The sequence below is a fragment of the Halichoerus grypus genome, chromosome X (assembly GCF_964656455.1).
Source record: "Halichoerus grypus chromosome X, mHalGry1.hap1.1, whole genome shotgun sequence".
Lineage (NCBI taxonomy): Eukaryota > Metazoa > Chordata > Mammalia > Carnivora > Phocidae > Halichoerus > Halichoerus grypus.
Genome location: NC_135727.1, coordinates 91651730 through 91667683, shown reverse-complemented (window position 1 = coordinate 91667683; position 15954 = coordinate 91651730). Strand labels below are relative to the sequence as shown.

General features: G+C 54.3%; 1 protein-coding gene across 6 annotated transcripts; it reads left to right on the top strand.

Annotated features, from left to right (window-relative positions):
- The first annotated feature begins 2837 nt into the window (after positions 1–2837).
- CDK16 (cyclin dependent kinase 16) lies at positions 2838–13883 on the top strand. Of its 6 annotated transcripts, XM_078063952.1 has the most exons (17): positions 3224–3627; positions 6824–6907; positions 8105–8312; positions 8924–9057; positions 9158–9283; positions 9378–9434; positions 9532–9646; positions 10334–10428; positions 10521–10583; positions 10836–10959; positions 11157–11277; positions 11386–11483; positions 11564–11669; positions 11734–11797; positions 11977–12067; positions 13450–13527; positions 13613–13883. In XM_078063952.1, the coding sequence occupies exons 2-17, from the start codon at positions 6902–6904 to the stop codon at positions 13648–13650; spliced, it is 1524 nt and encodes a 507-aa protein (XP_077920078.1). In that variant the 5' UTR covers positions 3224–3627; positions 6824–6901; the 3' UTR covers positions 13651–13883. The 6 variants fall into 6 exon arrangements, with proteins under 6 accessions (XP_077920077.1, XP_035973195.1, XP_077920078.1 ...); XM_078063951.1 differs by lacking the exons at positions 3224–3627; positions 6824–6907 and adding an exon at positions 2838–3186; XM_036117302.2 differs by lacking the exons at positions 3224–3627; positions 6824–6907 and adding an exon at positions 2843–3186 and having other exon boundaries at positions 11755–11797.
- Positions 13884–15954: the final 2071 nt, after the last annotated feature.

Below are 15954 nucleotides of genomic sequence, written 5' to 3'. Positions count from 1 at the left end.
TGGACTGAGGAATGTCCGTAACTATGCAGACTTTGCAGTTTTTAATGAAAATATTTGGCTGAGAACATCTGTGGAGGAAAAGCCCTTTTCCCACTCCACCCTGCTCCCCCTCAGGCCTGGTCTGCTTGTCCCGAGGCCTCCTACCTTTGAGAAGAGAGCCAGCTGTGGGTTGTTGATTAGTTAGAGCAGGCTCAGCACAGCAACCCCCCCCCCGCCCCCGCAGGACTGCAGAGCTGCCTATGCTTGTCCTTGGTCTTGACAGAACACTCCAGACAGTTGAAAGCACCAATCAGACTGGCCACCTGATGCCTGGGGATGCCACTCATATCTCTCCCTCACCCAGCCAGAAGCCCAACTTTTCTCCCACTTGGAAACAGACCCCTCATTCCTTCATTCAAACCTGGGTACTGGGAATAGCACAACCTATCCCTGAACCTGGCCTGACACTCATCACAGCCTGCCCCCACATCTGCTGCTTCCTGGGCCAGCTCCAGACCCCAGGCACAGTGTATGCCCTTGTCCACTTCCCTCTCGTGATTATTTTTTTCCTTGGCCTACTCTGCTTGGGTGACCTCATCCTTCCATACTTCCTTTTTATTCCTCTCCAGGACATTGGGGACTGAAGTGCTTTACCTCTGGCATCTATTTAGTGGTGATGCTAACTGCTTAGGTCAAGTGGAGAGGTTTTCCCTCCAGAGATACTTTCCCATTGCTGCTCAAGAGTACCCCCAAACACTCCACACCTTTGTCCACTGTTGCTACCATCTGAGACTTGAACACAAACTTTTTTTTTTTTTAAGATTTTATTTATTTGACAGAGACAAAGCAAGAGAAGGAACACAAGCAGGGAGAGTGGGAGAGGGAGAAGCAGGCTTCCCACTGAGCAGGGAGCCCAATGCTGCGGGGCTCAATCCCAGGACCCTGGGATCATGACCTGAGCCGAAGGCAGATGCTTAACGACTGAGTCACCCCAGCGCCCCAGACACAAACTTCTTCTGCCCCCTTTCTCTACTATCCCAGCTCCTTGTCCACTATCTCCCCCGTTATAGCTCGATTCTCCAGACACTTTTGTCCCTTTGTTCACCACCCCAGCTCCTGGATCACCTTCCTATCTCATTCATACCTGAAACACTTCTTTATCCAGAACAGCTTCAGCAGGAACCCTGGAATCCTGGTTGTATCTTAGTTCTCCCAATGTGCCATTTTTTGTCCTGTTTGGCTACCATTGTAACACCAACAAGATAGAAGACCAGAGTTCAGTGGGCAGGGTTTGGGTCACTTCACTGAGCCCCCTGCACCGGGCAGGCAAGCACAAAGGAAAGTGTGTACACGGTTGTCTCTTGTCTTGACCTAGAGCTATTTGCCATCAAACATTTGCCATAACATTTGTTGAGGGCTTACTATGGACCAGGCACTATTCTAGGCATTGGAGACAGCAATGGATCCAAAAAAAAAAAAAAAAAATCCCTTCCTTGAGGCCTGTGGGTGTGTTGTGGGGGGGTGGGCTTATGTTCTGCTAGGGTGAGACCCAGAATAGACAAACACAAGTAAATTGTAAGAAGTTGACCGGTGTCATTCAAAAGGTCTGTAGGGCCAGGTCTGGGGGTCTCAAATGATGGGGGTGCAGGTAGGCATTTTTAAATAGGGCATTCAGGGAAGGCTTCATGAAGGTGACACTGAAGCAAGGACTTGGAAGAAGTGAAGGGATGAAGCATGTGGGTATCTAGAAGAATATTCCTGGCCAAGGGACCAGCAAGTGCAAAGTCCCTGAGGCTGGATTGTGCCTGCTTTATTCAGAAACAGCTTGAAGGGAACAAATACGTCTGGAGTAGAGTTAGAGGAAGAAGGGTAGGAAATGAGAATGAGGTCAGAGAAGTGATGGACCTGATGGTCTAGCCCGCGGTGGACTTCTGTCTTCGTCAAGTATTTCCACTCCCATCATGCTCTGGTAGTCCTCCCTAGTATGAACCTTACTGAAAACTCTAACCGGTGTGATCAAGGCTGCCATAAAAGGAAGCCCAGAAGAGGCGGGGAAGCTGGCTTTGGACTGGGGTGCAGTGTAAAGATGTCCCAGAAGGCCTGCCAAAAGCTGCCGCCATTTGAGCTGGGCTTGTTGATATTGTGTAGAGAGTTTTCCAGGCATAGAGGAGTGAGGGCTTAGGTGTGCTGGCAGTGCTTGACACACAACAGGCGCGCAATAAATACAACAGAAAACCGCAGACCTGGGGAGAACCACGGCGGGGCCCTGGCAGGCAAGAGGGAGCTGAGAGGCGGCAGGCGAGAAAACCCAATTCAGGGTGCATACGCAAATGCTCGCGTGAGGCGGTAAAGAGGTCTCCTTCCGACCTAAAGTCCCAAGCATGCGCAGTAACGCACCCTCCCCTCTAAAGGTCCGCCTTTCTTTTCTCAGCCTAGGCTCCACCCCGTGAGTCTTGCTGCGGGGCGGGGGGAATGGGAGGGGTTAGAGGCGGGACGAAAGACGATTGAACGCTTTTTTGACCAATAATCTTGCGGAACAGTCGGCCTATAGTGAGAGAGGCGCTCAGAACAAAAAGAAGTGCCCGCCCCTGGCGCCGAAAGCCAATGAAAATCTGGCAGAGGCGTGGTACGGGGCCGTGAAATCACGCCTCTTCAGCTCAGCCACGCCCTTCATTCTTGCTCTGCCTCACCCCAGGGGGCAAATCCGATTGGCTGGGCGACAACCTCAAAGGGCGGGGACGCACACGTTCACAGTGGGAATGAGCTAGCGGAGGTGGGGGGGGGAGCTGGGCGGGGCTAGACTCTGTCCTATCTAAGGTGGTAAAGGCCAATGATTCTCCAGGCCGCCTCTCCTAGAAAAGTCATCTTCTCGCGAACCTTTAAATTTCCTGCCTTCTGAGGCACCTCAAGGGACTCAGACTGACTGCCTCATCTGTCTTTTTCCTCCTTGCAAAAGTCCCGTTCGCCACCATGGGGATGTACCAAGTGAGACCAAGTAGGGGGACCGAGTGGTGACCGGCACGCTGGTTACTGGCTGCTGCCCACTTCGGCGCTAGCAAACTTCTAACAAGATCGGAACTGAGTACTAAGCAACCTCTACATTTCCCCCTGGCGCCGTTCCAGGGCTGGCGCCACATTCCCCGGTGGGCGCGCAATGGCCGCGCCCCCTCCCGCAGCGGACGGGTCTTTTGGTACATGCAGTCCGAGGTAAGTCCCCTCCTTCCCACTTCAGCCTTTTCGGCGCGTGCGTGCGCATGCGCGGAGCGCGGCGCGCGCGGCGGTTGGGCCGTTGGCTGTTCGGCCCTGGGATCCGCCGCGTCTCCGCAAGCAGTCGGCTCTGAGCCGCGAGCCGCCGTGAGCTCTCGGATTCGAGCGGGCGCCAGCGACCCCGGGGGCATTGCCCGCAGCGGCCAAGCTCATGGCCGGCTGAGCGGGACGCCGCCTCCGCCTCAACCACCGCCGCCGCCGCCGCCTCCTCCTCCTCAGCCGGCGGCGGCCCGGGCCCAGCAGCCATGGCCGAAGACTACTGGGACGGGCGCCTGCGGCGAACAGGAGGAGAAGGAGGTCGCGCGGCCTCACCCCGGGCCGCCGCCCCAGGCGCCGCCGCGCCGGCCCCGCGGCGCTGAGGTTGCTCGCGCGCCCCCGCCGGTGAGCGCGTCCCCGAGACGTGGGGTGGGGGCTGCCCTTCCTCTTGCAGAACCAACCCAGACCCCGGGCGGTGCCCAGGGGTCTGGGCTGCACCGCTGGCATGTGCCCCCTCCCCCAGCGAATTTCCCAGAGTGCACCGGGGCGGGGGTCATTCGGGGCCTTCCTGACCTTGGCCCCGCCCTGGGCCCGGTCTGGGAACTGGGGATGGGCAGTCCTGTGGGTGCTAATGGGAAGCAGGGTGATCAAAGGACCAGAGGATGTGGAAGTGGGTGGTGAAAGGCTCGAGGTTTGCTAATGGCCTGAGCTGTGGAGGGGTCGGAGCATGTGATAATAAGTCTTACCACTGTGTAGGGCTTGAGGCCCAGCGTGTGCTAATGGGGGGGGGGGGCAGTGAAGGGCCCCGACGGTGTGTGATAGGGGAGAGCATGTCAGAGGAATGCTGAGGTATGCAAACGGGGTTAAAGGTGTGGAGAGACCCCGTGTGTGTTAATGGGGGATAAAGTGGTAGAGATAGCAGAAGGTATGCTAATAGGATCAGGGCTCTGAAGCCCTGTGTGTGTGGTAATGAGCGTCAGGATGGTGTTAATACTGTGTATTTGCCCATGAGGGACTGCAGCGTGCGGGGGTCTGGAGAGTGCTCATGGAGGTCAGGGTAGTGGAAGAACTCGAATGTTGAGAGTGTGCTAATGGGGGTCATAGCTGTAGAGGGTACGTGCGTGTGTTAATAAAGGTCTGGGTAGTGTGAGGCCCAGGATATGCTAATGGGGACAGAGTGGTGGAAGACCTGAGCCTGTGCTACTGGGTACCAGAAGTTATGAATATATGTGCGGTGGGAGGGCACAGTGGTGAGGGAAATGTCTTAGCACTGTAAGAGATTCAGTATATTAAGGATCAAGATGGTGTGAGGTCAGTGTGTGTGTGTGTGTGTGTGTGTGTGTGTCCATGTCCATGAGGACAGGGGATGTGAGACTCCAGGATGCGATAAGGGATAGTTATATGTGAAATTCTAGTGACCGTTGATATGGGTTTAGAGCCTTGGAGGTGCTTAAATGTGTACCATTGGGGGAAGAGTCAGAGCAGTATGGGGTCTGGAAAATGCTAGTGAGCATCAGAACATTGTGAAGACAGTGTATGCTTGTGTCCCCGGGGGACTGGGGTGTATTGAGGTTCCAGGGGGTGCAGTAAGGAGGATCGGGGTTGTGAAGGGATTCAAATGTGAACCAACAGGCATTATAGGTGTGGAGGAGTTGAAGCAAAGAGAAATAAAGGACAGGAATATGTGAAGGTCTAGGTGTGATAAAGTGGATTTAGAACCATGGAGGGCTGAAGTGTGTGCTAATGGGGCTCCAGGCTGAATGAAGACCTATGTGCGCTAATGAGGGTCAGGCCATTATACAACACTGTGTTTGTGTGTCCCCGGGGAATGGGGCTGAGTAAGGGTTCAGGGTGTGCTAATGGGGAGGCACTGTGAGAGGCCCAGTGTGTGCTAATAGAGGTCAGGGTGAAGTGAAGGTCCAGCTTGTGCTGATGGGAGGTGGTGGGGACAGGGTAGTGAGAGGACCAGAATATGGGTTTAATGATGGTTATAGCTGTCGAGGGGTCTGAGTGTGGGCAAAAACAGTCAGGTCAGGGACTGGCAAGTTTCACTTTGTGTTAATGAGATTCAGGGCAGTGTGAAGGTCCAGTGAGTGCTAATTTGGGTCAGCTGTAGAGGGTCCCAAGTGCATGTTAATAGGGGTCAGAATTATGCACGGGGAACAGTGTGTTAATGGGGGTGAGTGCTTTGGAGAAGCTAACAGGCAGCTGGGCCTAGGAGGCGCCCAAGAATGTGGCGGGGAGCCTTGGGCGGTGAGCGTTAACTTAGAGGGGCCTGAGCCTATGCAAACAGAGTTCTCTGCTCTGTTGGGGCTTCCTATGCTGATGGGGGTTAGAAATAAATGGGGAAATTGCAGGTGCTGATAGTTAAAATGCAGAGAGGCCTTCTTGAGGGGCCAGTGTGTGCTTATGGGGGACTGGAAAGGATGAGGATGGTGTGTTCTTGGTGGGAGTTGTGTGGTGACTATGTTGACTAGAGTGTGATGACTGTGTCCTCAGTGGACAGTGTGGTGTGAGGTGATGAGTGCCCTTGGGTGTGAGAGTATTTTGAGGAAGGGTGTATGTCCTCGGGGGTCAGGAAGGACAAATGCCCTTTTTTTTTGAGTGGAGTTGTGTATCCAGTTTCTTGCTCCTTCCTTCACTATTCTGAAATCTAAAAAGCTCAGAAAATGGAAATAATAATATTTAAAAGTTTTACTGTACATTAATGTTCAAGTGTCTCTGTTCACAAAGGTCTGCCCAGGGCACCCCTGCTGGGAATGTTGCGTGATATACAGATTTTGTATCCTGTCTTCCTAAAATCCCAAAAAAACTGAACTCTGGAACATGTCCAGCCCTTGGAGTTTCCAGTTAGAGGTCATGGACCCTGGCTCCTTCTGGCTCCCTCCTCATCTTCCATCCGGCCCTACTTACTGTCCCCCCAGATGCCCCATTCCCTGCCACAACAGGCAAAGCCGGCTGGGTATTCGTACCATGGATGCAAGACTGCCTTTGGGGCTGGCCATGCTTCTCCTTCTTCAGCTTCAGGTCCAGTGTACGGCCTACTGGGTCAGGATTTTTTTGTTATCCTGGGTTCTCTGAATGGACCTCATCCTCTTTACTGGGGTCTTTCCACTAGGCTGGCCCCTCTGCTCCTCCTGGGGGTGGTGAGGCCAGGCAAGCGGAAGCAGGGTGTAGGGACCAGTGGGGTAAGCACCTGATGTCAAGGTAACAGATGACCCACTTCTCTCCTCGAATCCAGATCCAGCCTCATCCTCCCACCTCCTATCTAGCTCCACTTCCCTTGGGCCCAGGGCCATCTTAGGCCCTGCTGTGAGTCCAGATGGTTCCTAGGCCAGGTCTTTCCCCCTCCTTGCTGGCCTGGAGCCCAGGAGGAAGCAGAAGAAGGCCAGCCTAAGCCTTTTGGTGGCCCTGTTCCCTCCAGCAGCCCCATCTAGGTCATCTTCCTGCCAATGCTAGTGTCCCTGGGCCACGTTTTCTGGAGTTGTTCATGGGTAGCAAACTTACCCTGCCCATCTGGTAGAGATTGGTCTTAGGCCCTCAGCCCCCTGATTCATTAATTTCTGCCGTAAGCACTTTTTGAGCGTCTACTCTGTGTCAGTCACTGTTCCAGGTCCTCAGGATATAGCCGTGACCTAAACAGACAGAAATCTACCCTGGCGGAGCTGATCTTCTAGTTATGGCGGTGAGGAGACAGACAGTTAAGAATATAGAAACCAATAAGTAGATGGTATCATTTCTGAGAAGGTGATAAGTGCTGGGGGGATAATTTGGCAAAGTGAGGGGGAGCTCAGTGTGGTTGAGATTTTAAATAGGGTTATTTGTGGAGGGTTATCCATGAAAAAGGTGGTATTTGAGCAAGGGTCCGAAGGGGGTGAGGGAGTGAGCTATTTCGAAATGTGGGGGAAGGGTATTTCACGTACCAGGAACTGCCAGTGCAAAGGCCCTAAGGTGGGACTGCTGGGTGTGGTTGCAAAACAACTAGCAATGGTTGAGGGGGAGGTGAGGCCAGAGAGATAATAGGGGTGAATAGGGTGAGACCTTGTGGGCCACCCTTGAGGACTGGGACATTTATTTGGGGTGGTAAGGAAGATGTGTACTCTCAAGTAGAGGAGAAATGAGGCTAGGCCTGGCTTATAAAAATCTGAGGGGGACCCATAGGGTCCCAGCCTGATTGAAACTTTCCAGCGACCCTCAGGACAGCTGGTGTCTATTGAGATCCCCCCTCCCCCCGGAACCTACCCAGTGGTTGGGTCTGGGTAGGACTCCCCTCTCTGTACACCCCTCACTTGAGTAGACCAGTGGGGTAGTCCACTTAGTCACCATGACAGTGGTTGCTGGGGAAGGCAGGCGGGTCCTTGTGGTTGTGGGGAGCATTCTGCCTTGGCAGTTGGGGGTGATGTGGGGCTGGTGCCGGTGGAATATGCCATTCTATGGGCGAGCCCAGGGCCGTATTGGTGGCCCCTTGGTCCTGGGCGAGCTGCTCACCCCACCCACAGCTGGGCCCATCACCACTGCTGCACCTGAGAATGCCTGCTGTGGAGGCTTTTGTTCCCACAGTGAGGCTGCCCCCATAGAGGCCAACAGTCCACCAGTTGGGCCATTGCCCTCGGCCAGCCACCCAGGCCTCAACACCCAGGTGCGCTACTTAGGAGCAGGGTCCCCAGGGGCTGGCTGTGGGTGGGCAGGCACTGACAAGGGTCCCCATCTATGCCAGGTTTCCGGGAATCCCGAATGGTTCAGGCCTCCGCAGCGGTTGGGTGGGCACTGACACAGGTTCATGTCAGTGTACCTCACTAAGTTGTCTTGGGCTTTAGGGGGCCCGTGGTGGTCAGGCAAGTGCTAACGTGGGACCCATTCCCATCTATTCCCCCCTGCTCAGGTCGCCATGGATCGGATGAAGAAGATCAAGCGGCAGCTGTCAATGACACTCCGAGGGGGCCGAGGTGTGGACAAGACCAATGGTGCCCCTGAACAGATAGGCCTGGATGAGAGTGGGGGTGGCGGTGGCAGTGACCTTGGAGAGGTACCCACTCGTGCCGCTCCTGGGGAACCTCGCTCTGGACGGGGCCCCCTCAGCTCTGCACCAGGTAGGTCCACTGACCGCTTCTGCCCCCGAGACTGGTCCCCAGGGTGCTGCCTCCCAGCCGAGCTCCCTTTAGACTTGTTTTATTTCCGTTTTCCTTTCTCCATTTTCTCCCCCTTCCCTGCCATCCTCTCAACACCTTCTCTCTGTCCATCTGTGTCCCTTTCCTTGGCTTTGTGCCCAGGCCTCGGGGGAGGAAGAGTGTCCTGCCTGCTATAGCTGCCCCAACCTTCCTTTGCCCTTCTCCTGCACTCTGCTATGGCCCCCTCAGGCCTACGGGTGCCTGCCTGCCCTGGGCCCGCCTTCCCAGGGCCTTTGGCTACTCTGCCGCTGTGTGCCTCCTGGCCCTGGGCCAGCACCAGTCTCAGCTCACCCCTGGAATGGGGTGCTCCACTAGGTGACTATTGCCCCTCCACCCCTATTCAACCTGTCCCGACTTGTCTGAACCTCCTTGGGCCTTGCCACCTTCTCCCTGAGGGACTCCAGGCTGCTCTGGGGGCTTGCTTGTATGGATGTGTGTGATGAAGGAATGTGTTATGCTGGGGAGGGGGTTCCTGGGGCTCCAGACCTCAACTGGTCTGCCCTCCTCCCCCCCTCCCCCGTCCTCACCACCAGAGATTGTACATGAGGACTTGAAGATGGGGTCTGATGGGGAAAGTGACCAGGCTTCAGCCACGTCCTCGGATGAGGTGCAGTCGCCAGTGAGGGTGCGCATGCGCAACCATCCCCCACGCAAGATCTCCACTGAGGTGCTTAACCCCTGTCTGGCTGGTGGTGGGGCTAGAAAAGAGGGTTAAACCCAGGGAGGTGGAGCTCATGGTCCTGTTTCCCACCTATCTTGCCCGCTAGGACATCAACAAGCGCCTGTCACTACCAGCCGACATCCGGCTGCCTGAGGGCTACCTTGAGAAGCTGACCCTCAATAGCCCCATCTTCGACAAGCCCCTCAGCCGCCGCCTCCGCCGTGTCAGCCTGGTGAGCATCTTCTGTTTCTGTTCTCTCCTCCCCCCACTTCTCCTCCCCAGTCCCCTCCCAGGAGCCTGCTTCAATCTGCCCCTTTACCCCACAGTCTGAGATTGGCTTTGGGAAACTGGAGACCTACATCAAGCTGGACAAGCTGGGTGAGGTGAGAGACAATCATGAGGCCTATGGTGGGGATGGGAGTCCATGAGAACTTCCTGCAGCCTCCAGCTCCTTTCCTCTCACTCTTCCTCACGCCCCAGGGTACCTATGCCACCGTCTACAAAGGCAAAAGCAAGCTCACGGACAACCTTGTGGCACTCAAGGAGATCAGACTGGAACACGAAGAGGGGGCACCCTGCACCGCCATCCGGGAAGGTATAAACACCCAGGAAGGCTGTCCCAGGCTTCCCGGCCTCTCCCCATGGTACATACATACATGGCCCATAGTGAGAAGAGAGACTGGGGGTTTTGAGACTTTCCTTCTGACACTCTGAGCTTCATAAGAAAGTGACCATTGTGCAAATCTTTAGATAATAATCAAGGTAACCAGGAATCTGTTCCTGTTTGGAGAAGAGACCAAGGAATTAGAAAGCAGGGTGCTTGCTTTGGTTCTGAGAGAACCCATGAAAGTGCTCACCAGTTTCCTTGACATGACGATTTCTAGGCAGACTATCACACGGAATGAATTTGAATTGCGTAGAAATTATATGCACAAACTCAATTTCACACGAAGCTGCAGGCCTCTGTACTGAGGGTTGAAACAAAACCCTTTTCCAGAAATCAAAAACAGGTTGTGAAAATCTAATGTCACATAAACCTGGAGCTGCAATCCCAGGTTCTTGCTCCAAACTCTTCTCTGAGCCTTAGTTTCCACATCTGGAACATAGGGACACACCTTCCTGGCATTGCGTGGGATAGAGCCAGTGGCTGTGAGCCACCACCCCAGAGTACACAGGGAAAGAAAGAAACCCTGGGCTCATCCCTGTCTGGTCCTCGTCCTCGCCTCTATCCTGAGGGTGGGGTCCTGACTTTTCCCCCATCTCACTCCCATGTTTCCTGCAGTGTCCCTGCTCAAGGACCTCAAACATGCCAACATCGTCACGCTACATGACATTATCCACACGGAGAAGTCCCTCACCCTTGTCTTTGAGTACCTGGTAAGGTTGAGTGGCAGTGGGTCCTGAAGGGGGGAGGTGGGGCGATGGCCACTATCTCCTCTTTACTCCTCTATTTCCTCTTCTCTCCTCAGGACAAGGACCTGAAGCAGTACCTGGATGACTGTGGGAACGTTATCAACATGCACAACGTGAAAGTGGGTGTGGGGCAGGAAGCAGGGGCACACGGGGGCCCCCACTCACCCACTCCACCCCACAAATCTCCCAGAAACAGATTTTTCCCGTTTGGCTTTTTTGCTGGGAGCCCTTGGAGGGCATTGGGACCCTGTTCTCTTTCATGAGCTAAGGCTCTGGGCTCAGTGTCTGTGTTTGGGGGTGGGGAGCAGTGTCCGCTGGGGGTCAGACTGCTGGATACCCTTTGACCTCCACCTGCCCTTCCGGGTCCCTAGCTGTTCCTGTTCCAGCTGCTCCGTGGCCTGGCCTACTGCCACCGGCAGAAGGTGCTACACCGCGACCTCAAGCCCCAAAACCTGCTCATCAACGAGAGAGGAGAGCTGAAGCTGGCAGACTTTGGTACCCTGGCCTCCCCCTTCTTCTCAGTGATGCCCCAGCCTTACCCTCCTACACTCCCCCTTCCTCATGACCACCTAATCTCCATCCCCTTCAGCTTGTCCAGGCTTTGCTTAAGGTGCTCTCAGTCCCAACTGTACCGTCCCCCAGACTGCCTGGGGCCTCCTCAATTCCAGCTGCTCCTTCTCTCAACCTACCAGGCCTGGCCCGAGCTAAGTCAATCCCAACGAAGACCTACTCCAACGAGGTGGTGACACTGTGGTACCGACCCCCCGACATTCTGCTTGGGTCCACGGACTACTCGACCCAGATTGACATGTGGTGAGGACAGGTGGAAGTACGGCAGGGGCCATGTGGTGAAGGGGGTGGCTCAGTCACAATGGCCAACCAGCCAACTGCCTCCCTGTTCACTGTGCTCTCCCTGCCTAGGGGTGTGGGCTGCATCTTCTACGAGATGGCCACGGGCCGGCCCCTCTTCCCAGGCTCCACAGTGGAGGAACAGCTGCACTTCATCTTCCGCATCTTGGGTGAGGAGGAGTGAGCCCTAGGAGCCATGGGGACATTTAGAGATGCCCTGTGGATGCTTAGGGTAATTCTTCCCCACCAGGAACCCCAACTGAGGAGACGTGGCCAGGCATTCTGTCCAACGAAGAGTTCAAGACATACAACTACCCCAAGTATCGAGCCGAGGCCCTTTTAAGCCACGCACCCCGGTGAGACTGGTGGGTAGGTGGGTGGGTATTAGGGGCCAGAGTGCCCAAACTCAATTTAAAGCAGGTCCCCTTGTCCTTGCTGTAGACTTGACAGCGATGGGGCTGATCTCCTCAACAAGCTGCTGCAAGTGAGTCCACCTTCCTGGGCCAGCCTTGGGGGTTAGGGGATTTTAGGTGTGGGGAAATGGACGAGCTCCAGGGGTATGGTCTGGGGTGGGGAGGAAGAGAGGCCTACTTGTTGAAGGTGTTCAATACACCACCCCCGCCGCCGCCACCCCTGCCCTCCCCCGACCTGTCCCCCACTCAGTTTGAAGGTCGCAATCGGATCTCCGCAGAGGACGCCATGAAACATCCATTCTTTCTCAGTCTTGGGGAGCGGATCCACAAACTTCCTGACAGTGAGTGAAGTTGGTGGGGGGCTGTGGGGAACAGGACACTGGGCAGGTTGTGCAGGGCCCTGGCTTGTCACCTCTAAGGGGGCACACCCTTGTTGAGACATGTGTGTTTATTACAAAAATTATTTGCTTTTTGGTTCCTTTTTACCTTTCATGGGAATTTTCAAACATACATAAAAATAGATGCAACATCGTTTTCCCTTTTTTTTAGTAAACATTTTCTCATAAAATATTTAGGAAATGCACAGATCGTAAGTATACAGCACAATGAATTTTTTTTTTAATTTTATTTATTCATTTGAGACACAGAGATAGAGCATGAGCAGGGGGAGAAGCAGGCTCCTCACTGAGCCAGGAGCTGGACGGGGGCTCGATCCCAGGACCCTGGGATCATGACCTGAGCTGAAGGCAGACGCTTGACCATCTGAGCCACCGAGGCGCACCAACACAATGAATTTTCACAAACTAAACACACCCATGTAACTGGCATACAGGTCAAAAACTAGGATGTGAGGGACGCCTGGGTGACTCAGTCTGTTAAACGTCTGCTTAATATAAAATAACATAAAATAAAAAGATTTTATTTATTTATTTGACAGAGAGATACATAGCGAGAGAGGGAACACAAGCAGGGGGAGTGGGAGAGGGAGAAGCAGGCTCCCCGCGGAGCAAGGAGCCCGATGTGGGCTTCCATCCCAGGATCCTGGGATCATGACCTGGGCCGAAGGCAGATGCTTAATGACTGAGCCACCCAGGCGCCCCTCCCTCTGGTTATTTTGAATCAGCTCCCAGAGATATCATTCATCTGTAAATTTCAGCATGTGTCTCTAAAATATTTTTTAGGGGCGCATGGGTGGCTCAGTCGTTAAGCGTCTGCCTTCAGCTCAGGTCATGATCCCAGAGTCCTGGGATCGAGCCCTGCATCGGGCTCCCTGCTCTGTGGGGAGCCTGCTTCTCCCTCTCCCACTCCCTCTGCTTGTGTTCCCTCTCTCGCTGTGTGTCTCTGTCAAATAAATAAAATCTTAAAAAAAAAAAAAATATTTTTTAATAACAATGTCATTATCATACCTTAAAAAAATTGGCTCACTTCCTGTTTCTCCCCACTGGATTAAACTAAATCAAATCCCAAACACCATTCATCACCTAGACTCAACAGATGGTAATTGCAATACCATTATCATGCTTGACAAAATTACTGATTTCCTGGTGTCATGTAATAGTCCGTATTTCCTAGTTGTAGCTGGTTTGCGTGTAAGGATTACTTGATAGGTGGAAGTCAAGCCTCTCAAAAGGCAACTTTTTATAATTCCCCCAATGGTGCCATGTGGGAGGTGATCCTGGATGGCCCTGTGGGTCATTTCCCACTGTCTCTCTTCCATCCACAGCTACTTCCATATTTGCACTAAAGGAGATCCAGCTACAAAAGGAGGCCAGCCTTCGGTCTTCGTCAATGCCTGATTCAGGTAGGTGTGGCCCTCGCCCTCTTCCCTGCCCCAGCCACCTACCTGCTTACCCACCAACAGCCATCCGCTCTGCTTTCCCCTGCAGGCAGGCCAGCTTTCCGCGTGGTGGACACCGAGTTCTAAGCTGAGTTCTAAGCCACAGACCGAGGCCCCAGCAGTCAGCAGCTGGAGGGATGCTACTCCCCTCACAGGGCAGCCCGCAACTGCATCCTCCTCGCTTGCTGTCTGCTACCTGCCTGACTCATGCTCGCCTGCCCACATGTCCCCCGCTGCCTGTCTGAACACCCGACCATTGGCCTGTCAGCCCACCCATTGGCCTGTCTGCTGGGTGCTAACAAAGCTCTCATCGCTCCTTCGCCTGGTTTGTCTGTCTTGTCTGTCTGTCTCTCTCTGTCTCGGTAGTTGCCGGTGGACAGCATGGCCATGCCAGCCTCCCACACTGAGGCCAGGCCTATCCCCCCTCCCCATCATATCCTCCCCCAGGACCACTACCCCACGGCCAGCCAGGGGTCCGGAGCTAGCCCAGGCTGGGGATCTCGACTCAGACAAGATGTGGCAATGCCTTGGGTCTGAGGCTTCCCCTGCCTGCTTTCCTGCCTGCCCCACCTGCCTCATGTTGTGTGGGCCTTTTTTTTTTGTTTGTTTCATTTCATTGTTGTTTTTTTAATTATTTTAAATGAGGTTTTCATTTTTTAAATGCAATATCTCTGTATACAGACTGGCTGGGCCCCACCCCCTGCGTGTGGCCCTCCCACAGTATTTTGTGCAATGAAGCCCCGCTCCCAGCCTTTCCAAGGCAGGGACACAGCCCCTATTTGGAACCCTGACCATCACCAGACCCTGGGGTCGGCTAAGGGAAAGCATGTCTCGACCATTCGCCTTCCTACCCACCCCCCGCCTGCCATCCCCGGCCACAGGGGGACCTGGGGACTACCGGAGACTCTCTGGGAGGTGGACGAGGTGGGGGGCCCCCCACTCTTTCCCCCCTGCAGTCCCATAGCTGGGGCCTCCTTCCTTCTCAGGGTCTCCTTAGCCCAACCCTCCTGCCCCTGTCCCACTCGGTGCTGTTGCATAGGGCCCTGCCAGGAACTGACCAACTCTTCAAGGAGCCATAGTGTGTATATGTGCACAAGCAGGGGCAGAGGGATGCATGGGGGTCTGTGCCCAGGTGTTATCCCTGAACCCCTGGGGAGGGTGAGGCAGGGCAGGGACAGTCTCTGGGGTCAGTCCCAGATGGGTGGTTACCTCCCCGTCCTCCACTCTAAACCTGGGGCCCTCAAATGGGGTGGGAGGGCTGGGGTGGGGGCCCTCCTAGTGGGGTTTGGGGGGTTGGGTTCCTGAATGCACCATAATCGCTGTATGAAATATTAAAAAGTCTAAAGTGAAAAACCTGATTGCAAGTCCCTGCAGGGGTGGGGGTGGGCTAAATCCAAGGTGAGTCCTGGGACCTTGGAGAATTCATAACTGGTCCCCATCATCTAGGAGAGCACTGAGATGGGCCAGAGACATGGCATGACTATGAAAGGCATCTGAGGGGTTGCACACGCAATAGTGGAACATTGAGTTGAGGCAGTAGGGCAGGCTGAATAGAGGATGAACTAAGAATCAAGCAGAGAGAAGAGATTCACCCAAGAGTATGAGGAAGCCAGATGGTGGGGCCTGGTGTTTGTAGAGGGGCTGTTTGTTTGCAAGACACTTGGGAAGGCCCAATAAAACCAGGAGGTAGGGAGGAGAGGCCCAGTATGACCGCATGTCAGAACTGGACACCATGAGGCAGGCCAGTTGGAGAGGAAGTATGAGAGAGGCTAAATTTTGGACCACTGAGAGGTAGGGGAATCCTTTAATGGGTCAAATTCAGGAGTGGGGCCATCGATGGATGGAACTAGAAGTTTGGATTATTGGTGTCCAGGAAGTAACAGAAACCCTGGGCATGGGTGAGATAACCCTGAGAAGGATGCAGTGACTACTGCAGGTAATAAGCCTAACTAAGGCTGATTACTGAAGTCCAATGGTGGTGGCCCAAGGACCTCTAACCATTCCACTGTGCCCCTGTAAGCATTTTGGTGATATCTCAGCCTGCAGCCTTATGGTTGAATGATGGCTGCCATGTTCCCAGAGATGGGGAAGCAAGCAACAAACAGGACATCCTTCCTGTCTTACTTCCTTGTAACAGGGCTGAACCTTCCACAAGCTTCTCAGCAGACTTCCAGTGCCATTCCGTGGCTAGAGTAAGATGATATGGCCACCTCTGGCAGCAAGGGAGGGTGGGAAAATGAGGACCTTGCAAAGGGAGGCAGGATTGCTGGGCCAGACTTCAAAGGACTAGAATTCACACAACTGCTCTGGGAAGTGGTGGGCCTTTGGAAGGTGAGGAAACCAAACAGTCTAGGCCTGGGGAGGGGAGGCCTCTTGTTGAACTGTAGGAAG